At 55.9% G+C, this 25,254-nt stretch overlaps 1 protein-coding gene across 1 annotated transcript in view; it reads right to left on the bottom strand.

The window, feature by feature from the left end:
* Positions 1-24,828, bottom strand: part of TESK1 (testis associated actin remodelling kinase 1) — a 34,037-nt gene extending 9,209 nt beyond the window's left edge. The window contains exons 1-7 of the mRNA XM_081929745.1: positions 24,583-24,828; positions 7,925-8,046; positions 7,353-7,401; positions 7,027-7,173; positions 6,853-6,935; positions 6,643-6,733; positions 4,671-4,754 (exon numbers count right to left, since the gene is read on the bottom strand). Coding sequence (XP_081785871.1) covers positions 4,671-4,754; positions 6,643-6,733; positions 6,853-6,935; positions 7,027-7,173; positions 7,353-7,401; positions 7,925-8,046; positions 24,583-24,813 — 807 coding nt within the window. The 5' untranslated portion in view covers positions 24,814-24,828. The remainder of the gene's footprint in view (positions 1-4,670; positions 4,755-6,642; positions 6,734-6,852; positions 6,936-7,026; positions 7,174-7,352; positions 7,402-7,924; positions 8,047-24,582) is intronic.
* Between the last annotated feature and the right edge of the window lie 426 nt (positions 24,829-25,254).

Genomic DNA, 25,254 nt, shown 5'->3' with positions numbered 1-25,254 from the left:
GGGACAAAGCACAGGCTGCTCTCCTAGGAGCAGGTTTTCTTTCCGTGAAATGCACGAGGGAGGGACTTGGGGGGGCAGAATCCCCCCCCCCGACCGTTCCTCCTTCTTCCTTAAAGTCAACTGCTCAACTGCAGTCAGCAACTGAGTGCCCCCCCCGCAAACCCCCCCCCTCTCTGTTGGAAAGAGACAATGCAGCGAGTGGCACAGTTCTCCTCCTGGGGAATCGCTGGAGATGCGCAAAAAAGCCCCCCCCCCACTGCAGCTGCTACATCTGGAAGGGAGGGAACAGTGGAAACTCCACTCCGGGTTCAAAGAGCAGTGGGGGGGGGGGTTCACAAGATCAGGCAGAGAGTTCGACAACTGCAGGGGGAAGCTGTCCTCATGCAATGCTCCCATAGCTGTCAACGTTTCCCTTTTTAAAATGGAAATTCCCTCGTTCCAAATAGGATTCCTCGCAAGAAAAGGGAAAAGTTGACAGCTATGAATGGTCTTCATTTCCGACACATCCCCAGCAATATACTGTTCAAAGTCATTTTTAAAAATAAATATGTCCCATGATGCCAAACTATGACGTTGAACATAATGTCTAGTTTGGCCCTCAGTTGTTCCAAAAATATCCAAATTATACAGGCCCTGGAAACTGATATTGGGCGTCATCTGTCTCCGAAATGAAGTCCTGCTTCTCAAAGGAGCCTTTGCTCTCCCCTCACCATCTGATGACCAAACCTCCCCAAAGATGCTTTGAAGTCTTTTCCTGCAAAATTCCTGCACTATGAATCCCACAGGCAGTCAGGAGAGATGACCCCCCCCCATGCCCCCCAACCACAAGAGGCCTTGGACTCCACCTCCCACCGGCCCCAGCCAGCATGGTCACATGACAGCACTGAGGCTGATGGGAGTTGTAGTCAGAAGCGGCTGGAAGGCACCAGGTGCTGGGAAAGTCCCGCCTGGGCACCTGAGCTCCGCCTTTCCTTGGAGAAAAAGCTCTCTTGGTTTGCATGAACAGGTTATCCAAAGCAGCCCAGGTGAGCTGGGAGACCAGCATTCCTCAGGGGGCGGAGGAGGAGGGCCAATTATCGCCTCCTTCCTCACCTGCACAGGTAATAGGCGTAATTAAGGGCCTCCCCAAGTCTCCTGGGAGGGAGCCAGGAAGGGATGCATTTGTGCTACAGAGGCTGGGATGGGAATACCTGCAGAGCAACTTCTTCTGGGGGGTTAAAGGTAAAGGAACCCCTGACCATTAGGTCCAGTCGTGGCCGACTCTGGGGTTGCAGCGCTCATCTCGCTTTACTAGCCGAGGGAGCCAGCGTACAGCTTCCCGGTCATATGGCCAGCATGTCTAAGCCGCTTCTGGCGAACCAGAGCAGCGCACAGAAACGCCGTTTACCTTCCCGCCAGAACAGTACCTATTTAACTACTTGCACTTTGACGTGCTTTCAAACTGCTAGGTTGGCAGGAGCAGGGACCGAGCAACAGAAGCTCACCCCATCGCAGGGATTCGAACTGCTGACCTTCTGATTGGCAAGTCCTAGGCTTTGTGGTTTAACCCACAGCACCACCTGCGTCCCATCTCTGGGGGGTTAGGGGGGCAGAATTTAATTCATTAGGAAGAACTTTTCTGACAGAGGTGTTTGACAGTGGAATGGGCTCCCTTGCAAGACGGTGAGCTCTCCCTCATTAATAATAATAATAATAATAATAATAATAATAATAATAATAATAATTTATTTATACCCCACCCATCTGGCTGGGCTCCCCAGCCACTCTGGGCGGCTTCCCAAAAAATATTAAAATACTGTAATACATCAAACATCAAAAGATTCCCTAAACAGATGTATTCTAAAAGTCTGGTTATGGAAATTATGGGGGGGGGCACATAATTAAAGTTGTTAGATGTTACAAATATTATGCCTGAATGTATCCTTTCGACTTGACAGCTTTAAAAATCATATCAAATCGACCTCTTTGCCCGTTTCCTCCATTCCAAAGCTGTTTTGCCCTTGGAAAAGGACTCTTTCCCCTCCACCTCACACCCCACCCAGGAAGGGCCCAGGGGTGGAAACTGCTGAGCTGATTGTTGGCCAAGGGAAACCAAATCTCATCACTGACTTGCAAAGGACTTTCTATTGTACTTTGGGTGGTGGGTAATTAAGAAGTATTTGCCTTATGCTAATCTCATACTTGGGTCTTGCCCTGACATATCTGTCTATGCTAATATTGTGTAACCCTCCCCTTTCTGAGGTTTTAGTGATGTAGCAATGATGCTGTACGAACTGTATTCTGGGATATGGTGGGAAAGTTTTAAAAGTCAATGTCACCCCATGTTCAGGGTTCACTCGCTGCTGTTTGAACCTGTTGCACTACAATAAAGGATCTCAGTCTACTGACTGCTGTTTTGCTGCAAATTGCTTGGCTGGAATTTCCTTCTTTTACTGACCGCATGGACCCACGGGGGACTTGTACCCCAATGAGCTGGGTTGCTGAGTAGTCTCTCAACCCAGAATTTTCCTTATCAGAGGTTTTAAAACAGAGGTCAGGTGGCCATCTCTCTGGGATTACTTAGCTGTGATTCCAGCATTGCAGGGGGTTGCATAATAATAATAATAATAATAATAATAATAATAATAATAATAATATATTTTTTTATACCCTGCCCATCTGGCTGGGTTTCCCCAGCCACTCTGGACGGCTCCCAACAAAACATTAAAAACACAATAAAAGATCAAACATTAAATTAGATAACCCATCTATGATTATGTTTATTTATTTGCCAGTGATGTCTGTGCAAATCCAGCCTTCCTAAACAGAGCAACCAAGGCAGCAAAAACGCAACGGAGCGTTTCTGAAAGAGCAGGCAGATCTGGCCAGGAACACCAAACTGCGTCTCGACAGAACATATTAGGGACAGCAGAAAAGAGCTGAGAGACCCCCAGTGAAGCTGTGGGGTGGGGGGGGTGAAATACGCCCCCTGTCTGCCCCAAACAATGATTCCTCCTCATGACTGAACAGCTCAGCTAGAGAGGAACATGGCAGGCAACACACACGGCGTTGGGCACAGTCATGAACAGATGTCAGAGTGGGGGAGAAAATCCACACAGAGCTCTGAGGTTTCATTTGTGGATTAAGAGACATTCTGAGCAGCTAAAGATAAAAGCCAAAGTGCCCGTCTCATGCCCTAATCTAAAGATGACCGTTTTTCACTCTTTTTTCCGCTGAGCAAAGAGCCCTGGACGGATCTGGGTAACTGGGGTGGGAGGTCAGCCTTGCCTCCTTGGCCCAGAATCCTTAGTGTAACCAAAATCCATTCTGAAGGAAATCAGCCCTGAGTGCTGATCCTGAAGCTGAGGCTCCAAGACTTTGGCCACCTCATGAGAAGAGAAGACTCCCTGGAAAAGACCCTGATGTTGGGAAAGATGGAGGGCACAAGGCGAAGGGGACGACAGAGGACGAGATGGTGGGACAGTGTTCTTGAAGCTACCAGCATGAGTTTGACCAAACTGCAGGAGGCAGTGGAAGGCAGGAGTGCCTGGCGTGCTCTGGTCCAGGGGGTCACCAAGAGCCAGACACGACTAAACAACAGCAGCAACAAAACCCAATATCTCCAGCACCTTGTTCTGGGAAGGAGAGGAATCCCACAAAGTCTGCCACCCCCAGCTTGGGACCCAATCAATCCATTCCCTTCCCAGCCCCTCTTCCTCTCTCCCATCTGAGGAACTCCCACCTCCATGAAGACCTGAAAGCCCCTCCTCAATATTCTATGTCATTCCGGCCAGTCCTGGTACAGGCATTTCCAGCTGTTGCCCCTTCCCAACTTTACAATTGCAGATCAGCCCCCTTTGCCCCTTTCCCCTGGAGGCTCCCCCAAGTCTGCATCTTGGCCTTCGCACCCCAAGACCTCCAGGGTTGCTTTGGAGTCATGCTAATTCAGAACAACTACCCAAATATTTAAGCATGAACTTCATTATGCTGGTATGAAAGACTCTCCTCTCCAGTCCCCAGCGCAGGGTGACTTTTCAGTCTAAGTACCAGACAACATCTTAAAAAGGAGAGACATCACCTTGCCAACAAAGGTCCGTATAGTTCAAGCTCTGGTTTTCCCAGTACTGATGTATGGAAGTGAGAGCTGGACCACAAAGAAGGCTGATTGCCGAAGAATTGATGCTTTTGAATTCTGGTGCTGGAGGAGACCCTTGAGAGTCCCATGGACTGCAAGAAGAGCAAACCGATCCATTCATAAGGAAATCAGCCCTGAGTGCTCACTGGAAGGACAGATCCTGAAGCTGAGGCTCCAAGACTTTGGCCACCTCATGAGAAGAGAAGACTCCCTGGAAAAGACCCTGATGCTGGGAAAGATGGAGGGCACAAGGAGAAGGGGAGGACAGCGGACGGGATGGTGGGATGGTGTTATCAGGGCTACCATCATGAGGGAGGCAGTGGAAGACAGGAGGGCCTGGCGTGCTCTGGTCCAGGGGGTCACGAAGAGGCGGACACCACCAAACGACTAAACAACAACAACAAAACCAGCCTGTCTTGTGCCCATGAGGCCAGGAGGGTCTCGGAGGGCCTGCAGAAGACCCCCTCAGACACCTAGAAGAAACGTAGCTGTTTGCCCAAAGGAGCCTAGCACTGCAAGGGGCGGAAGCAGCCCCCACAGGGAGGGAGGGTCTTACCTCAGTGCGGGGCAGGTAGTCCGGGTCGGCCGGCAGGCGGGCAATGGTCTCGCAGAGGATGATGCCATAGGCAAAGACGTCAGCCTGGCGGGATGGGAGAAGGGAGGCAGTCAGGCAGGAAGGGCCCCTGTGCCCTCAGGGGAGGGGGAGACACCCCGCTGCAAAAAGAGGCTCCAGTCCCCCCCCCCCAGACCCAGAGGGAAACCAGGGACAGAAGAAGAGCCCCCCCCCATACGCCCTGGTACACCCGCTCACCCCCCTGGTCAGCTTCCCCACCCAGCACCAGGCTGACCCTGTGCACCCCACTTCCCCCCTTAATTCTCTGGCTGGGAAAGGGGATCGGAGAAACTCATGAGGAGGAGGAGGAGGAGGAGGGCTCTTGAGGGCTACCAGCCAGGACGGCTCTCCTCTGTCTCCACGGTCAGAGGCAGAGATGCTTCTGAAGACCAGAGGCTGGAAGCCCCAGGAGAAGACAGTGCTGCTGTTGCCCTCAGGCCTGGCTGGCTGGTTTCCCATTGAGGCATCTAGTGGGGCGCTATGAGAGAGAGCAGGAGGCTGGACTCAAGGGGCCGTCTGGGGCCCGATCCTGCAGGCTCTTCTAAAGTTCTGACATTCCTCCACGCAGCACATGAACAAGCGATTGCCCTCTCAAAAGACGTCCTGACTGCCTCCAACTTGGAAGGCTTTACAAGGGTGGCTGGGGAAACCCAGCCAGATGGGCAGGGCATTAATAAATAATAATAATAATAATAATAATAATAATAATAATAATAATAATAATAATAATAAATTTATACCCTGCCCTTCCCGGCCAGAGTTGGGCTCAGGGCGGCTAACGCTGATAAAATTTCAGTAAAAACAGAAAAAGAAAAAGAAAAAGAAAAAACAATTTAAAATACAGCCTCATTTTAAAACCAAAAGGGGAGGGAAGACATAAGAGTCAGACTGAGTCCAAACCAAATGCCAGGTGGAACAGCTCTGTCTTACAGGCCCTGCAGAAAGATGTCTAATCCTGCAGGGCCCTAGTCTCTTGTGACAGAGCGTTCCACCAAATCGGGGCCAGTACTGAAAAGGCTCGGGCCCTAGTTGAGACCAATCTAGCCACCTTGTGAATTGGGACCTCCAAAAAGTTGCCATTTGTGGACCTTAAGGTCCTCCGCGGGGCAGACCAGGAGAGAATAATTATTATTATTATTCAGGGAGGGTGAGCCTATTCTTGACCATCAGCCACTAGGCCTGGGCAATATCTGGTTGTCAATATAGTATTATATATCATCAGCTAGACATCACAATATAAAAGGTAAAAGGTAAAGGATCCCTGGACGGCTGAGGCCACTCAAAGGCGACTCTGGGGTTGCTGCGCTCATCTCGCTTTCAGGCCGAGGGAGCGGGCATTTGTCCAGAGACAGCTTTCTGGCTCATGTGTCCAGCAGGACTGAACTGCTTCTGACGCCACGGGAGACCGTGACGGAAACAAGAGCGCACAAAAACACCATTTACCTAATCATGATGCACTGATAAAGCACAAGGTCTGGAATAAGGATGGAGCCAAGCAGAGGCGTCACCTGGCTTCAGGGTTTCTCCGGCATTGTGGTTTTTGCATAGCAAAATCACACACTGATTCACAATATATGGTCCAAAATTATGAAACTGATAGCATGATATGAGCTTCAAACCGGTTTTGGATGATATATTGCCCAGTCCAACTAGCCACAAAGGCTGCATATCCTCTGAAGATGGTAGAGTCTCAGGGTCTTAATCTCAAGAGTTGTGGGTTTGAATCCCGTGTTGGGCAAAAGATTCCTGCATTGCCGGGGGTTGGACTGGATGACGCCGATGGTCCCTTGCAACTCTCCAATTCTGCAATTCTGACTATGCCTGGGAGGGCAGCCCTGTGGCCGTCGTGCGCTGCTTGTGGTCTCCCTGTGAGGAGAGGCTGTGGGGCTAGATGGGCCCCCACTTACGGTCCTACCTTCTCGTTGTACAGCTCCCCACGCAGGACCTCCGGGGCCATCCAGTACGGAGAGCCGACGACGGCCAGAGGCTCCTTCTCACCCCCGTCACTGGGGAGGAAGCAGAAAGGGGGGGGAGGACCAAGAGAAAGAGGTCAGCCAAAGCCCAGCAGGACACCCCCCTGGCCCCCAAATGGTTCCCCCTGGCCAGGAAGGGCCACCCGCCTCACCTGTAGGTGGGGATCTTCTCCGCCAGGCCAAAGTCTCCCACGACGGCCGTGTAGCCGTTGTCCTCACTTCTCACGAGGCAGTTCTGGGCAGAGGGAGGAAGAAGAGGCGTCACAGGCGTCCGAGGCAGGAGAGGGGAGGCCGGGGAGGGGGCCGGGGGGGCACCCCATGCCTACCTTGGAGGTGAGGTCGCGGTGGAAGATTCCCTTGCTGTGCAGGTAGCGGAGGCCGCGGGCGATGTCCAGGGCCAGCTTGACGCGGACGGGCCAGGGCAGCGGGGTGGGGCTGTCCAGCAGCTGCTCCAGGTTGCCACCGTTGATGTACTGCGGGGAGGAGGAACAACAGGGGTGGGTTAGATGGGCTCTGGGGGTCCCTGACAACTCTACAGTTCTAGGCAGACCCACCCGGCCTCTCTCTCCGGCCCCCAGCCTCCCCTCGAGGGATGGCAGTGGCTGCCCATCCACCTTTCCTGGGCCCAGGCGGGCAGGCAGGTGAGCCTCACCTCCGTCAGCGCGTGAAGCTGGCCTTGGTGGACGCAGACGCCCATGAACCTGGAACGAGAGGGGGAGACAGAAGGACCTGTCAGGATGCAGGGAGACCCTCCCCTCACACACTGTGCTCTGGGATTAGGAGGCACCCACGCCCCTCCGACCCCTTGCCCAGGGCAGAAGAGCAAGCGACCGTCAGCCTCAGGTCCCCGGTCTGTAAAATGGGAACAGCACCTCTGGCAACTAGGAAGGAGGACACAGAGCTCCAGACTTTTTTGGGGGGGATAGGAGGAGCCCAGTCCATTCAAACCCCCACTTTCTAAAATTGAGACCCACCCTCAATGTACTTCACAAGAGAAGCCCCAGCTCCCCAGACCTTTCCATCTCCTGTGCCGTAACAAAGAGCTGGCTTTTTTGAACTGAAGCCAGAGTCCCCCAGGAGATGTTCCTCGAAGTCCCTGCGAAAGACTAGGGCAGGCGGAGGTTGGGGCTGCACCCGGAACCCCCTCAGGCAAGGCTGGGCACCCCCTTTGGCCAGAGCCCCCCACCCAAATCCAACCTCCCCACCCCCACGACGGAGCCTCACCGGAGGATGTTGGGGTGGGAGAGGCGGTTCATGAGCTGCACCTCGCGCAGCATGTTGCCACGGTTACTCATCAGCTTGTTCATCTTCAGCACCATGATCTGCCCCGACTGGCGATGCCTCACCTGCAGGGAGAGCGGAGCCGTTCCTTGAGGGGGGAGCTTTTGCCATTTATTGCATTCGGTGCCAGATTTACGTATAAGCAGTGGCGTCGCAGCGGGGGGGGGGGAGCGGGGTGCCCTGGGTGCCATGTCTGGGGGGTGACAAGAAGGCCACCGGAGCCGCATGTGGAGGAGAATCCTCTGTTTGCAGCTGCAGCCATGAGCAGAGGATCCCGGTGCCAGCAGCAAACCACTATGTACAGTGCATGTGCAGTGTCACATGCATGCGCTGTACGTAATGATGCCGCACATGCGCTGTACACAGCAGTTTGCTGCCAGCGGTGCTCGAGTGCCGTACAGACGGCAGTGGGATCCCTCCGGTGCCGCTACAGCTGCAAACGGAGGATCCTGGCACCGTCTGTATGGCGCTCGAGCAGTGCCACTGGCAAACCGCTATGTGCAGCGCATGCACCGTACGTAGCGAAGCCACACATGCGCCGTACATAGTGGTTTGCCGCCCCGGCTAAACAAGCTGTAGCTTAGGGCCCCATTCTCTTGGGGGCCCCAAAAAAATTTAAAGGAAAAAACAACTGGATGGACAATTCCAAAATATAAGATTAAAAAAAAATCTACATACAGCAACATTTCAATTCAACAATTACTTTGATAAAATACATATTTTGTTATTCACCAATGGCTTTAGATACCTATTAGGTCCATAAATTACCATACAGCATATACTCAACACACAAAACAGCGACCATTTGTTGTTGACAAAGGACAGCTGGACATAGAAAGGGCCCCATTACTTTCAGGAGCTGAGGGCCTCATCCAACCTCAATCCGGCCCTGATTGCATTTCTATCCCTCCTTTTTCCTGCAAGGAGTTTGATGTGGCCTACAAGGTTCTTCCCACCTCCTTGTTTAATCCCCAAAAGCTCAACCCTGAGAGGCTGGCCCAGAGGTCACACTTGGGGAGCTTCATGGCTGAGTGAGGATTCGAACCCTGCTCCCACCAGGTCCCACTCCAACCTTCTGCCCATGATGTCGCATAGGCAGCAGTGTCTCCCCGCCCCCTCACAGCATGACAATGATGCCTGTGGGATAGCTCAGTTGGCGCAGCATGAGGCTCTTCAGTGCCGGGGTCATGGGTTCGAATCCCCATGTCGGAGAACAAGATTCCCGCCTTGCAGGGGGTGGACTAGAGGACCCTGGGGGGTCCCTAGGATTCTATGAGCCCCAAGAGCTGGAGCACAGGAGCAGGTGGGCAGGCCCCGGAGCACGATAGGGCCCCTTCTGCTCCCATGATGCGCCAAGGCACCTCTGCATGGCACAGGGGCTTCCTGGTGGGTCTCTGCAGGAATCCAGTCACCTCCCCATCGCACCCCGTGCAGAGTCTAGGCTGGGAGAGACGCCTGGATCGGCAAAACAGTTCACCACAAAGCACTTTGAAGAGGCTCTTCGGCCGAGAAACCAGCCATGAAGACATAGCAGAGAGGCAGCTCATGAGGTCAGCAAAGGCTGCACTTGAAATTTCTAAACCACACCTTATCCACATATGGATCCAAGGTCATGGGCGTGAAAATACAACTAATAATAATAATAATAATAGGATTCGCATACTGCCCTATAAGGGACGCGGGCGGCTCTGTGGTTTAACTTGCCAATCAGAAAGTCGGCGGTTCGGATCCCTGCGACGGGGTGAGCTCTCATTGTTCGGTCCCTGCTCCTGCCCACCTAGCAGTTCAAAAGCACATAAAGTGCAAGTAGATAAATAGATACTGCTCCGGCGTAAAGGTAAACGGCGTTTCCTTGCACTGCTCTGGTTTGCCAGAAGCGGCTTAGTCATGCTGGCCACATGACCTGGAAGCTGTACGCCGGCTCCTTTGGCCAATAAAGCGAGATAAGCGCCGCAATCCCAGAGTGGTCCGTGACTGGACCTAATGGTCAGGGGTCCCTTTACCTTACTGCCCTATACCCTATACCAGGTCTCAGGGTGGTCACAACATAAAATCACAATATAAAAAGGCAAAATGCATAATAAAAACATAAAGAACCCAATAACCCCCTTCCATGCCTGATTAAGAGAAATAAAAACCAAAGTGCAACAAACTATAAAATAATAAACCCACAATTCCTCAACTCAGCTGATATACAATAGAATAAATTTAGAAAACCCAGGAAAATAAAAACCTCGTAAGCAGGAGCTAAAAACAGCAAAACGTCCAGATTTACTTATTTGGGGAAGGTGTTCCCCAAGGGCAGCACCCCTTTGTGGGGGCATCGTGGCCCGTCCCACAAGTGAGACTTTTGGTCCAAGTGACAACGCAGAGCCAGGCAGCAGCAGCCGCTGCAAAAGAGGCAAATTTCGTGCTTGGGATCATCAAGGAAGAAAGAGAAAATATGAGAGTGTGGAAAGTAAGGTGAAGGAATTAATGTCTCTGCAGCGAACCAAGATGTAAAAAGAACTGTTGTGGAAGGTTGGGTGGGAAGTCAAATAGAATTGCTGTATGAGTACGGGGAAAAGTTGTAACTGGAAAACTTAAAAATAAAACAAAGCAATAACAATCGGATAATGCGACTGCCGACATCCTAATGCCGTTATCTGTGGTGCAACTGCATTGGAGGACTGTTCTGGTGCCCCCCCTCCAAAAGGGATATTGTTGGGAAAGGTTCAGGGAAGGGCCACAAAACGGGGGGGGGGGGGGGAGAAGCTCCCCAAGGAGGGAAGGACTTTTTAGTCTGGAGAAAAGGTAAGAAGTTTGTGAAGTGGTGCAGAGCCCAGGCAGGGCGATTTTTCTAGGAAAAGGAGTGGCAGAGCTCACCGTGAACTTGTCCCTTGTTGTCTTAGGATGGCCATGGCGCCCCCCTGACAGGTGCCACAGCTGAGCTCCGGTGAGCTCTGGCTGACATTAAGCCCCGGGCACAAGTCCTTCCTTTTCTCTGCCACATACCTTCTAAGGTCCAGCTTAGAGGGAGGAAAACTTCCTCCAGGATCAGCTCATGCTAGGCTTGTGGGCTTCTCAGAAGAGGGGGGTCATTGGCCACTGTTGCAAACAAAAACCTGCCTCTTTTCCCTTATGGGGTACCCAAGAGCCTTATGTAGGTTCTCCATCACTTGGAGAAAATAACAGAGAAAATAACAGAATATTGAGAAGCAAAGCAGCTAGTAAGCCTGATCTTTATTGATCTGTTGCAACAGGGGGCTCCCCTCACACGCAGGAGAAGGAGGAGGAACCCAGAAAAATGGCCTTATATAGACATTTTAAATTCCCTGCCCTGGAGCTCAAGACCACCCTTCCATACATCATACATACAATCTATGTACATGCTTGGCTGGTATACTTATGAACATTTAACATATATCTAAGACCTCAAAATGGGAGGCGGGTGGCGCTATGGGTTAAACCACAGAGCTAGGACTTGCCGATCAGAAGGTCAGCGGTTCAAATCCCCGTGACGGGGTGAGCTCCCATTGCTTGGTCCCTGCTCCTGCCAACCTAGCAGTTCGAAAGCATGTCAAAGTGCAAGTAGATAAATAGGTACCGCTCTGGTGGGGAGGTAAACGGCGTTTCCATGTGCTGCTGCTCTGTTTCGCCAGAAGTGGCTTAGTCCTGCTGGCCACATGACCCGGAAGCTGTACGCCGGCTCCCTCGGCCAATAAAGCGAGATGAGCGCCGCAACCCCAGAGTTGACCACGGCTGGACCTAATGGTCAGGGGTCCCTTGACCTTTACCTTAAGACCTCAAAATTCCTATCACACCACTTTGAGGACATGATGCTGGCCTAGTGCCTCCCCCCACTGGTGGACAAAGGTGGGGCGGGGGGCGGTCCGCCCTGGGTGCCATCGGGGGGGGGGGTGCCATTGTGGCTGCTCCTGCCCCCACCCCCTGGGATGCTCGGTGCTCGCCACACATTTCCGGGATGCTTGGCACTCGCTGTGCATGCCCCAGGACATGTGCCGCTTGCCGCGCACCCCCTGTTGCACCCACTGCAAGTGGTGCGCCATGCCTCCTGCGACGTGTGCCAGCCATGTCCCTGGATGTACACCGCTCCCAGTGCCAGAGCAGGTAGCTTCCCCACTGCCCCCATCCCTGCTCTGCAGCTCTCCATATGCCACGGAAGCAGCTGGTGGGGGAGAAGAGCTGTGCAAGAGGGAGGTTTTCCATGACAGCCCAGCCAGAAGCTGCTCCCAAGGAAGAACCCCCCCCCCCCCCGGGCTTCCTGGCATGGGGAAGGGAGAGAGGCGTCTGCGCCAGCCCACACCTGCAGGCCTCTGAGACAGCTGCCCCCCCCAGCCGGGCCCAGCAGCTGCTTCTCCCCCCTGCAGGGAGTCCTCCTCCGAGGGGCTGCCTCCCAGATTCCTGGCTGCTGCCGTCAGCTGCTGCTCTTGCCCTTTTTAGTCAATGCTCCAAGGCCCGGCGGGCGAGGCTGCCTGCTCCTCCTGCGCCGCCTCCTGCTGCTCCCCCCCTGCAGCCCCAGGGAAGACGAGGAGGAAGGGGGCAAGGGCAGAACAGATGTGGGGGGCAGGAGAGACCCAGGGCTGGTGGCTGCAGGACCCCAGAGGGAAGGAGGGAGGGAGGCCCCTCGCAGCAGCTCCGTCTCTAAAGAAGAGCACCATCCAGCTGAATCACAGAACTGCAGAGTTGCAAGGGACCAGCAGGGTCATCTAGTCCAACCCCCAAAATGCAGGAATCTTTTGCCCCATGTGGGGCTTGAACCCCCGACCCACAGACGAAAGTCTCATGCTTTACTGACTGAGCTGTCCTGTACCAAGTGGAACAGCACATCCTCCAGCCGCTGCGCCTCCAAATCCCAGGTGCACTCTTCACATGCTCAGGGACCCTCTGCTTTGTGATGCCTTCACATCAGCCTGGAAGTGTTCTGGGGCTGAGTCTGACCAGCGCAGGGCTGCCTGGTGAGAGAAGCTCAAGGTGGGCCAAGGCTCGACCCCAGCATGATCGGCTAGGGCATAAACCCCCCCAGCTCAGGTCAGGGGATGCTGTGGAGTGGGGCTGGGCGTGGGGCTGCCATCAGCCTTTCACAGAGGGACCTTCAAGGGTGCTCTAGTCCAACCCCCAGGAATCCCTCCCAGCTCTGCTTAAGAACCTCCAAGGAAGGAGAGTTTGCTGCCTGCATTTATTCCTGCACTGCGAGGGGTAGGTCTAGATGACCCCTGGGGTCCCTTCCAAGTCAGCCATTCTGTGCTTCCACAATGATTTTCCGTGCCCAGGAAAGACTGACCCCCAAGACTCTCCTTGGCCATGCCAGCTCTTCCCACCATTGTCCTGCAAGGGACCAGAGCTCAGCAGGGCAGACGCTCTCGGGTGCCAGTCAAGGAGCAGGGGGCAGAGTGTGCGTCTCACCAACTGCTGCCAAGGCCTGATGTGTGAAAGGCATTAGCCCAGCCTCACTAATGCATCCCTTCCGCCAAGTCCTTCAATTATTGAGCTCTCTCTCACCAAATGGTGGCCCAGAGGTCACCTGTCACAGGTGTCGCCTTCCATCAGAGTCCGCCACTGCCCCCCGCAAGCAGAGAGGAAGCACCTCAGGGCAGGGACTCCCTGCAAGATGGCCATTGGGTCTGGCCCAAGGAAAAGCCACGCAGCAGCCTTCTAGTCCTCAGTAATGGAGCAGAACCACCTTCTAACATGCTGCCAGATTCCCCCCCCCCTTTTTTCTGCTAAAGGACACAGATCTTCCTGGGACTGCGGGTGGGGGGGGGGACACGTGAACTCAATTCCCCTCCCCTCCCCGCACGCCTCCCCCTCCCTCAGCAGCATGGAAGGAAACTCCACCCCAAACTCATGTCTGGCGCTTTCCCCCTAAACTCCAATGCAAGCGCCTTGCAAGAGTCAAGGCCTCCTTCCCAGCCTGTTTATTCAGGCAGGATGTCCAATTTTGGAGCCTGACATTTATGCAGCAGAGACTTCTCCAGAACCTCCCCTCTGCCAGCTCCCTTCGCAGGAAGGGCCCGTCCTCCGGGCTTACAGAAATGAATAGAAAAACCGTAAATCACATTCCAGGATTTGCTCCAAAGTGCAGGGCTGATAAACCAAGCATGTTCCAGAATCCAGCCTGACTGATTGGGCTCCAGATAACAGAGTTAATGTTCGTTGATCGCAGACACTTTGATCTGGCTCGTCCTTCCAATCATAGAATTGTAGAGCTGGAAGGGACCCCCAGGGGTCATCCTTCCCAACCCGCACAGCCCCCCCTTGCTGTGCCAAAGCCAGGCCAGAAGCTAGCCAGCAGGACCAGAGGTCAAGCCCCACCAACCATAAAAGCCCAGGCAGGGATGATCCAGCAGGTTGGCTTGGGTTCGTTTTCTGAAACGCAGGCGGTTGTTCCGGATGACCTTGTGCGTCTCCCTTCCTACAATTCTGTGGCCCCACCTTTTCTCCAAGGAGCTCAAGGTGGAATATAAATGCAGAAAAAGAATCAATAAATGCGGCAGAGCGGGCTCAGAACAGCTCCGGGAGAACTTCGCCTAAGGAAGTCAAGGATGCAAGCTGACCCAAACTCTAGCCGTAGCAGAACATCAGAAGAAGAGCCCAGAGGCAGGATCAGGCCAGAGGGAGCCCTCCTAGCCCTGCTCTCTAATCCTGCAGTGGCAAAGCAGTTGCCCCAAAGGGAAACCGCCAAGCAGGATTCGAGCCCAAGAGCAAGTCTCCCCTTCCTGTGGTTTCCAGCAAGAGATATTCAGAAGATTGCTGCCTCCAGCCATGGAGACAGAGCTATCAAAAGCCCTCTCCCCTATCAGTTGGTCTAATCCTTTTTAAAGCCACCCAAGTCAGCAGCCATTCCTGTCTCCTGTGGGAGGGAGTTCCGCAGTTCAGCTCTGCGCTATGTGCAAAAGGACTGTCGTTTCTCTGTCCTGAATCTTCCAGCATTCGGACACAGGAGGAAAGGCCCGTTTGACAGACAGAGAGACAGATAAACTTTTTTTGCATTAGCCAACGACCATAGCAACCTAAAACAAGCAATTTATACAATTAAAAAGACAACAATGGGTAAAAAGGGCTATCAAATGACCAGGATTATCGTTCAGATACAGAGACAGAGACCTGCCGGCTCCTGACCTCCCTGCCTCCCTGACCCTTTCCCCTCCTCGGTCCCATTTCAAGGTCGTCTGAAGCCAGCGCCACCCAGGGACCAGGTGAGCACCAAGGAACACAAAAGTATCCGAGGGAAAGGACAGAACGGAGGGACGTGATGCAAGAGGGAACAATTGGGGCCTCTGTTTACGTCTAAACAAGGCGGCGTCACGGGCAGCCGAGAAGGAACCTGCTCCAGTTTGTGGCCCCCTCTGTCCCAGCAAGGTCTCTTTGAAGGTACCTCCTGTAATGCCAGGGAGGCACCAGGGAGGCAGATCTGGCCCAGATAAGTTCCAGCCTGGGAGCCAGCCAAGCCTCCTAATGAGGTTGTGGTGGCTGCCGAACGCTCACTTAGGGAAGTCCTGCCCAGCTGGAGCTGAGCGTCAGCACTTCTGGGCTGGGGCCTGGGAGGATTGCAAAAGGACTGGGCCACAATGCCCTTTCCCTCGCAGCTGGGGGGAGATTTCAAAATAGGAGAATTTTTAACCTACTGATGTGCTAATTACATGTTAGCGCTTACATTTCTGGGAGAATTTCAGTGCAAAGCAGAGTTAGGAACTCAGATATAGAACTGATGGGCAGAATCTGGAACCAGCGAGATCAAGCATTCCAAAAAGACTGGAATAAATTTCTATTATATTTGAAAGACAACTGTAAGCAATTAACATGACTAGCAGGGTTATCTGAAGATATGTAAGATGAAATGGCTACCTATTCAGGATGAGCAATGAAATAACTTAGGGAATAAGAATAAGAATAAGAATAAGAATAAGAATAAGAATAAGAATAAGAATAAGGAAGGAAGTGAAATGCAAAGATGCAAGATTTAAGTTTGTAAACTATTAGGCAGGAGGGAGGGAAGCCGTTAGGCTCAGTTGAGCCAAAAAGATTTAATAAGAAGATACGATGTTCCGCAATGTGATTATATGTAAAACTAATAAAAATTATTATAAAAAAATAGAAACTCAGATATAGAACCTGGGTGCCAAGTGGCTCCTTGAACCAGGGTGACAGCTGCCAAAACGGAATGCCCGGTTGCCATTTCGGGGCCAGATGACATGAAAGTTGTAATTTTCAAGACATCCTTTTGGTTCCTGGAATTCGTTCTGATTCTGCAGATAATGTATAACTGATAGAATTTGATAGGATGCGTTGCTAGTGTAAGAGGGCAGATCCAAGGATCCCCTGGCATGCGCCTCCAGATGGGGGAGACGTCAGGCGCCATCCGGGCAAATGGGCATCTTCTCTTGGTCCCAAGCGGCTGATAGTCAGGGGCAAAATAATGGACCTGGCTGATTTTGAACATGGGTGCAAATACGTTGAATATCCAGAACATAGTGCACAGCGGCATTGAGACGGGTTCGCATCCAGGAAGCAGGAAGTGAAAACTGTTCAGGCCGGCCAACTCTTAGCCGGAAGAGCCTCAGGTGGCCGGTGGGTTGATTTTACTTCTACGCCGCTTTTCCAAAACAAGCTCTGCTCAAAGCAGCTGACAGCAGACATTCAAAACATCAAAACAAAAATATACAAAATACAGAGCATGTTAGTAAACTCAAAAACCAACGATTTAGAAAACAAAGAATAAATTCAACGTTACACAAAAAAAGGGAAAGAAACCAATCTAGGTTTAAGTACAAATACAAAACAAAGCGAGAGTTATGGAAATAAAGTTACTGTTTTCTTCTGCTCCTACAATAGAAAGAGGCCTGGCCTGCCTTACTGGGTTGCTGTTTGAGGACAAACCAGGAAAAGATGGCAGGACACTAAAAACCCCCACTGTTGATGAGAAGCAGCAGTCTGAAAGACGCTTCAGATACCTGTCCCTGGTGTTTCTCCAGCCCTGGTGGCAAAATAAGGACATCAGAAGAGGCCTGAGTCTGGATCAGGCCAGAAGAGGCCCATCTTGTCCAGCACCCTGTTCTCACAGGAGCCAACCAGATCCCTCCAAAGGGATCCCACAAGCAGGATCTGAGCGGAAGCAGCTCTCCCCAGACATGTGATTCCCAGCGAATGGCCTAATTGGCAGAGACTGACTTCCTCCAACCGGGGAGCTGAAACATGGGCATTGGGGGCAGTAGCCTCTGGAGAGACCGGCGTATTCATTTATTTGTGTAAAAAAATATATATACTCTACATCATTTTAAAAAAAAAAATCAAAGAAGCTTATAGCAACGGTATTTATATGCAATAAAAACCGCAGAGGAAAATTAAAACCAAGAGATCATCAACTTGCCATGACTGAGAAATGTTTTGCTAGCAGCCTGCATAAGATTATGGGAAACGGGTCTTGCCATGTGAAGCTCTGGCCACAACAAAAGTGAGGAAAAAGCCCCCATCATAGAGGCCTAGAACCAGAGAGCTGGAAGGGACCCCAGGGGTCATCCAGCCCACCCCTGAAATGCAGAAATCACAGCAGGAGAATCACCCTCAGGCGGCCCTCCGAGATCTGCTTAAAAACCTCTGCCACTTTCCGCCACCCTTGCAAACCTCTGCCACCGCTGGCCCAAGCTCCAGCCTGCCTTGACCTGATGACGGCCACACTGGCGTTGGCAACAAGCAGACAAATACCGCACAGCCCAGCCTGTTTCTGAAACCAGTTGGTGGCAGAACCTGATGAACAGCTGGCTTGATCCAGCCGCTGATAGACGCGGAGGGTGGCAAGGACAGGGCAGAGCCTCCCTCGGCTGGCACATCGCTTGGGCCCTGGCAGCATCTCCAGCTGGAGAAGGGTGTCTCTCGTTCCCCGGGGGGTCCTGCAAAGTCACTGCTGCCAGTCAGAGCAGGAGGTGCCCGGGCTAAGTGGGCCAGCAGCCAGACTGCCTTGGAGGGCAGCTCAAGGGCCAGCAAGAGGGTCTCTGCTTTGCCCGCAGAAGGGCCCGGGTGCAACCCTCACCACCACCAGAAGGAAAAGATGCCCGGCTCTTTGGCCTCTGGCTGCCGGAGGGGGGGCTGCTGGGCAGGGGGTGGGCAGGGCAAGGCAGCCTCCTGCGTCAAGTCATTCCGCCTTTATTTCATGAAATCTATACACTGCTTGTTTGTTCAAGAAAGCCTCCGTTTACAAAAAAAGATTAAGCAATAAAAATATCAATAACAACCGACAGCTATAATTTAAGACTTTCATAAAGCTAAAATAACAACGGAATAAAAATGGATTAAAACTGGCAGCAACCTTCTCAATCTCTGGGTAGGCTTGTCAAAACAAAACCTGTTTCTAGCAGGCGCCGAAAAAGAGGGTGCAGAGAAATCGCCTCCCTGAAGTCAAGAGGCAGGGAGTTCCAAAGGGCACAGGCGGCCACACTTACAAGATTCCTGCCTTGTGGTCCCTGCCAGTTCTGCAGTTCTATGTTCACACGACTGCCACCCCACCCCTTCGCTTCCCCACACGCTCCAGCCCTCCCCACCACCCACCACTGCTCCTGCACCCCCCAGGGGCCGGACCCAGGCTGCGGCAGCTAACAGAGGAGGGCTGGGCTCCAGAAGAGCGGTGTGGAAGCCCCTGCCCTGCCTGGGAGCCTCAGGCCCCTCCCCACTCTGGCTGGCCCTCGGCCAAGACCCACGGCCACCCCCCAACCCCACAACGAAGTCCTCTGGCTCAGGAAGGGCTTCCCACCCCCCATTCCCACCCCCAGCCAGGCCTTCTGTGCCCCTGCAGGCTTTGGCACCTTCCTAGTGGGGCTAGCCAGCCCCAGAGGCAGAGGGGCAGCATGGAAGGAGCTGGGGGTGGCAGGGGGATCCCCAGAAAAAGGGACCCCCAGATCAGGGGAGCAACCGGCAGGTCCTGCAAAAGCCACCCATGTCTCTCCCCCCTTGCTTTCTTCCGTCTGGTCCTGCTGTCAGCAGAGATCCTAGAATGGTAGTGCTGGAAGGGGACCCTCAGGGTCATCCAGACCAACCCCCTGCAATGCAGGAATCTCAGCTGAAAAGCCCAAGGCAGGCCCCACAAACTGCAAAGAGCACACACACAACCTCCCTGCAGAGCGGGCCAGAGATCACAAGGGGTTGTTTCTACACACACACACACACACACACACAAACACCCCACTCCAAAATCCATGCCTCCTGCTATTGCTCCAAGTCCCCCCTCCGGGTTCCTCTGAGTGGGTGGGCACCCTCCGAGTGGCTTCGGCTGCCCGCCAGGGCAAAGCAGGGGCAAACCCAGATTAGCCGGCTTCTAATTCCCCTCTAATGAGCCCTGGGCTGGGTGTGGCACCTAATGACCCTAATAATCCCTCGGCACAAGCCGGAAGGAGATGAGAGGCGGCAGGCCAGGCTGGGAGAGTCTGCCTGGGGGAGGGGAGAGTGGGGGAGGGGTGCCCCCCCAAGAGGGCAGAGGCAGGGGCACCTCGCACACGAGGCTCAGAGGCCAGTGCTCACTCCTCAAAGCGGCCCCTGGCACAGAGGAGGGCAGGGCCCCTGCCAAGACACTCCAAACAGGGGGGGGGGATCCGAAATGGCACCCGGTCTGGGGACACCCTGGCTGGCTGGCCTGCTCCTCCTCTGTGCATGGCGGGGGGGCGGGCTGTTGATGTTCTCCAGCTCGGAGAGGAGCAGGCAGAGATTCCTGCAGCGATGCCACCCACTCCTGGCGCGGGGCCTGCAATCCGGGCACATTCCCAGAGCCAAGCTCCGCCGCTCTGCTGCTGCTGCGGCCGCCCACCTCCCTCCCGGCAGCAGCTGGGGCCCAGCTGGGCCTCCCCACCCACCCCGTGGCTTCCCAGCCCACTCCTTGCGGCCGGCAGATGGGTGGGCAGCCTTCAAGGCGGCACAGGCTGTGCCAGGCCTTGCCCTCCTCCAGGCCAAACTCCAGACCACGCCTGGGCAACTTGGGGCACTGCTCCCAGTCGGAGGCAGCAACCGAGCAAAATTGGGGGCCCCGGGGCCCCAGAACTCTGGCCCAGGCACCGAGGGGGGCAGGGGGGCCTGGGGGGGTCAGAGGCTGTGCAGTCCATGTGTGTTTGTGAATGCCTTTCTCTGTCGGGAGCCTCCTTTGACTACTCAGAATCATAGGCTTGTTGGAAGGGACCCCAAGGGTCATCTAGTCCAACCCGCCACAATACAGGAATCACAATTTGATTTTTCTGTCTTTCTTGGATTTTGGAGGCTTCTGCTTCTGCGCCAGTTTTCCCAATCCAGAGGAGGAGGGCTGAGCCCTTGCTGTTCATTGTGGGGTAACGCCAGCCTTGTGAGGCAGGCAGGGCTGCAAGGCAGCGCCTCCAAGCCCCACAGCGTCCCTTCAGCAAATGCCGCTGTCAACATGTGCCAACACACACAGACGCAAATCCACAATTGCAAACCCTGCGCACGGCTTGCGCAGAAAACCTCCAGGCAGAAATGTGGGCTCCCCACTGTATGTAGTTGGGGGTGGGCGAGAGAGACCAAAGGCAGGATCTGCCCCCCCCCCCCATCGCTGCATCCAGGGGACCTTCAGCAAGCCACCCAGAGCAAGCAGAGGCAGAGACCTCCAGGTGACTCGAGCGAGCAAGTCAAGCCGCGAGGGGAAAGGCCCAGGATTGGAGCTCGGCCAATTCCAGGGGCGGAAAAGCTCCTTCCTGACTCGCCAAGGCAGCCACCAGACCCCAAACACAAGTCAGGGCTCCTGAGCATCTCTTCCAATATTTACAAAATACTTGAGCAATCTGGGACTGGCCCAGAGACACAGAGCAGCCCAGGCATGGGGGGTCCAGCACCCCCACTCCATGGGGGAAGGGCAAGGGGCCAAGGAGAGACCCAGCGAGGGACGGAAGGAATGGCGACTCCTGGAAACAAGCGCTGGCTGGCCGGCAGGAGCCAAGGCGGAGGCGCTCAGGATCAGTGCCAGGAGACACGGGGGGGGGGGACCCAAGAGCCCCCTTGGGCTGGCAAGGGCAATGCAGGCAGGGGCAGGCCGGCCTCTTGTGGGACCCAGGATGAGGGGGACCTCAGCGGTCATCTAGTCCAGCCTCCTCTTAGGGGTCTGCCCCAGAATGCCCTCCTCAGTGCCAGGATTATGCAGCCAAAGAGCAAATGGACTTGGCTCAGAGAGGCCCAAGAGAGGAATGTGTGCCCTGCACCCAGCGCCTCTGCCAACCGGGCGCCCTGCCGCTGTTTTGGACTACAAATCCCATCAGGTGGGGGGCTGCAGTCCCAGACACTTGGAGGGCACCAGGCTTGCAAATCCTGCTCTGCTCTCAGTTTACAGGCCTGGGGGCTCAGCGTCTCTGGTTAGGGGGCTTTCTATGGGGCCTTTGCGGCCCTGAAGAACTTTTCCTCATCTCAGCTGCCCCCCAAAATACACAACACACAATCCTGTATCTGCCGCTTTAATTTGCATGTGATGCTTTTAGCTGTTCCTGGAATTGCAGAGGATAAAGTCCTTTTTTGAGGAGGAGAAGCAGACAGGGCCTTTGCTCAGCCGCAGCTGCCTTTGTGGAGACAGTGGGGCAAATCTGGGGGATTGGGGGCTGGAAAAGGCCAAAGGATCAGCAGCAGCTGTTGCTGCATCTGTCCTGGTGACTGGAGACCCTCCTGGGCTGCCCCCCTTGCCCTCCTCCCCTGCCTGAGGGCCAGTTCCCTGCCAAAGGCAGGACCCCACAAAGCTGCCAGCCCCACGGGGTGATCAGCTCACTCTGGGTCAAAATCCCCCGAGGGAGACCAGCTGCAAGAATCTCTGGGGCAGCCCAAACACACCCAGGAGTTCAGGGTGCCAGGATTTGCACAGAGTGGCACCCTAGCTTGCCCTCTTGGCAGAGATGAGCTCAAGGGTCAAAAGGCCTTTGGCTGCCCCTGGCAAGAACCGACACAGGGGGAACCGCCTGCCCTACGTCCGCAAAGCAAGGCTGTTCCAAGGAATGCGCAGCACGTGTGGCAACTCTGTCCTTGGCCCAAAAGCGGGTGGCATCTGCCTGGCAGTGGAGAAGCTGGAAAGGCCAGGCCAGATGACTCAGGAGCCGGGGCAAAGCCCTGGCTGACCCAACTGGCCCTGCCTAGGATCCTGCATGCCACACACACATGCAGAATGCAATCTCCCGAGCGCCTGCACCTTGCCCCTTGGCCCTTCCCCGCAGCCCAGCTGCCAGGACTAATTGTGAGCCCTCCCACTTCCTCCCCTGCCCGGGCACCGAAGGGGAGACTTTGCCGCTCTGCCGTTCCCTCTGCTCCTTCCCAAAGTCCTGCCCAGAACTGGCAGCCGGCAGCGGGCATGGCAGGATCCCAGCATGCACTGCTCCCTCCGGAGAACAACAACTGGAACACCTTCAGGGCTGAGTGCAAAGAGCCCGGCCAGGAGAGGCCTGGGAAGGGAGGGAGGGTGGCTCTTGGCCAAGCGCCCTCCTTGGCCTCTCCGGGGGCCCTGCAAAGATGCCCCTCCCCGAGCAGCCACAGGGCAAGCGAGGGGCATTGGCAGGCGGGCAAGGAGGCCTTCCCTAAGACCTTGGGTCAGGCCAAAGGGGACTCACCCAGGCCAGCCCCTGTGCTCACCGTGGCCAAAACCAGCAGGCCTCGCCCCTCATCAGGTTTCGAGAAACTGGGATTCAGAAGAGGCCTGGCTGCCCCCGTCGAGGCACAGCAGAGCCATCCTGGCTGGCAACCGCTGAGAGCTTGGTCCCCCTCCCTGACTTCATCGAAATCCTCTTTTAAAGCCACCCAAGTTGGTGGCCTCCAGTGGGAGGGAGTTCCAAAGTTCAGCGATGCCCTGTGTGAAGAAGGGCTTTCTTTTCCCTGTCCTGAATCTCTCCTGGAAGTCTGCACATGGGCAGAGGGCGGGCTGACTGGCAGGAGGCCGGACGGCGCTCAGGGTCAGGTCTCAGCCTGCATTGAGGCCTCTTGCGAGGGACGTGGCCAGTCCAGAACACAGGGGGCCACCACTCCCGAGTCAGGATGTGTCCCTCAGCCCCCACCCAGCTTGCCTTGCCTTTAGCGCAGGAGCACCAAACCCCAAGCAGGCAGCTGCCAAGGGGGTGAAAGTGTGGGGAGAGGGTTTTGACGCCTCCCAGGCTGCAGCAGCTGTCAGCCAGGACCCTCTTTGTGCCCGAAACATCGTGGGTGACTCTGGAGGAGCCCCAGGGCCAGAGGGATGGATCTACCAGGCAGAGTTTATCCAGTCACTTGGGGGCCCACACACCAAAGGGGTGCAGAGAAGAGCGGGCACAGCAGAGACTCTGGCTATTCTGGAAGAGGGAGCACTGGACGGAGCCTGACCCTGGCACATTGCGAAAACAAGGAGGGGGAAACCTCAGCCGAAGGAGCGGGCCCCTCCCCACCCTGCCCCACTCTCCTTCTCCGCCAGGGCAGGACAGACCCCCTGGCTCTCCCAGGCCCACCCTCTGCCCCCTTCAGCTGCCCCCTCAGAGGACAACAGCATTTCACACGCAAACGACCTCAGGAGATGTTCCAAGAAGCCTGCAAGGTAGGCCAGCGCTGCAGCTGAGAGAGAAGGGCTCAGGCGCAGAGTCAGAGCAACAGTCCACAAGGCTGAGTATTGCAAGCACTGGCTGGCAGCATCAGCTCGCCATGTTTTTCTCCTGGGGACGGAAGTTGTCCCTTCTGCACGCCAGGCATGTGCTCTGAGCTGCGTGGCAGAGTGAGTTCCCGAGGAAGGGGAGATGCGGACGGAAGGTATTTTGACCCCCGAGCAGTGGCACTGCACCAGCTACTTCGTGCCAGGGGCCCACAAGTGTGAGGTTGAACCCCGGGAGCCTCGCCCACCCTCAGGACTGAGAAGTTCTCTGCAAGCCAAAGGACCTACGGAGGGGCAGCCCTCCTGCTGCCAGCCATTGGGCACCAACACGCCACCCGTTCCAAGCCTGCCTTCCTGTCTCTCGTGGGGGCCTCAACCTTCTGGCCCCCTCAAAATCCTTGCCCAGCTCTCCCGGGCCACAAGCTTGCTGCCCCAGGAGAATGGCCACCGCCTCCTCTCTGCCCCAGGGCACCCCAGCCTCCACATCTGGGGCTAGAGGGCAGTGCCCACATGGTCACTCTCATAGATGGGGTGCTGCTTCTCCAAGTGTGCCCCAGCTGCGCCCTCCAGAGTGGCCGAAAAATGCCAGCCCTGCCCCCTGGCACCGTCCCCTCCCACCTCACCCAGGCTGTCAACAGAGAGCTGGACCCTCCCACTCGCACACTGACAGAAGAGAACAGGCACGGGGTGGGGGCACCCAGAAGGGACACCCTCTCCCCACCCCAAAGAACAAAGCACCCCGTGCCAGGGCGCCATGCCAGGCCCATGACAACAACACGCCTCCCAGCTGTCATGACAGGGCCTGGCCCAGACCACGGGCATGCGTGCCAAGTGCCCGAGCAGGGGGGGGGGGAGACACAAGTGGCACAGCGCCCCCCCCCCAGCCTGGGGACCCCAAGGGCTTGACAGGGCTGGCTCTGAAGGAGCTGCCCGCCCAACCAGGAGGACACCCCGCCCCCGCCCGCCCAGCGCGGGGCTGTCAGATTTCCCCGGCCCCCGCCAGCCTCCCGCGCGGCCCTCCGCCGCTCACCTTGAAGACCTCGGAGAAGAAGCCGGCGCCGATCTTCTCGCAGTAGAAGTCGTCGATGCGCGCCAGCGTGGAGACGGCGCTGCGCAGGGCCCGGTAGGAGGAGGGCCGCAGCCGCCCCCCGCCCGCCCAGCCCCCGCCCGCCGCCGCCCCCTCGCCGCCCTCGCCCGCCTCGTCCAGCCGCAGCGAGAGCGCCGGACGGCGCGCCCCCGACGCCGCCTTCTCGCGCTCCATCGCCGGGGCGGCCCGCAGCACCCCCGGCCCCCTTCACATGGCGGGCGGGGGCGGCGGCGGGGGGAGCGGGGCGGGCCGGACGGGAGGAGCAGCGGGCCGGAGGGCGCGGCGGGCGGGCGGGCAGCGAGGGCGGCGGCGGCGTCGGGGCTCCGGGCGCGGCGCGGCGATCGCGGCTGGTCTGCGGCGGCCCCGGAGCGAGCGGAGGCACCGGCGGAGGCGGAGCCGCGGCGGCGCGGGCGGGGCCACCCTTAACTCCTCGCCTGCCGCCGCCGCCGCGCGGGCACGAGCCGCGCAGCCCCGACGGACCGGCCGCCCTGCAGCGCCCCGGACGGACGCGCCCCGCAGCGGCGCATCGCTCTCCGGCAGCAGGAGCGAGTCGCCCGGCGAGGCCAGCGCGCTGCCCCGCCGCCTTCCCCCCGTCTGACCCCCCGAAGACCGAGG

Source organism: Podarcis melisellensis, assembly GCF_964234715.1.
Source record: "Podarcis melisellensis genome assembly, chromosome: 11".
Taxonomy (NCBI): domain Eukaryota; kingdom Metazoa; phylum Chordata; class Lepidosauria; order Squamata; family Lacertidae; genus Podarcis; species Podarcis melisellensis.
Note: the sequence above shows the minus strand (reverse complement) of the source record. Positions and strands in the feature narration are given on the sequence as shown.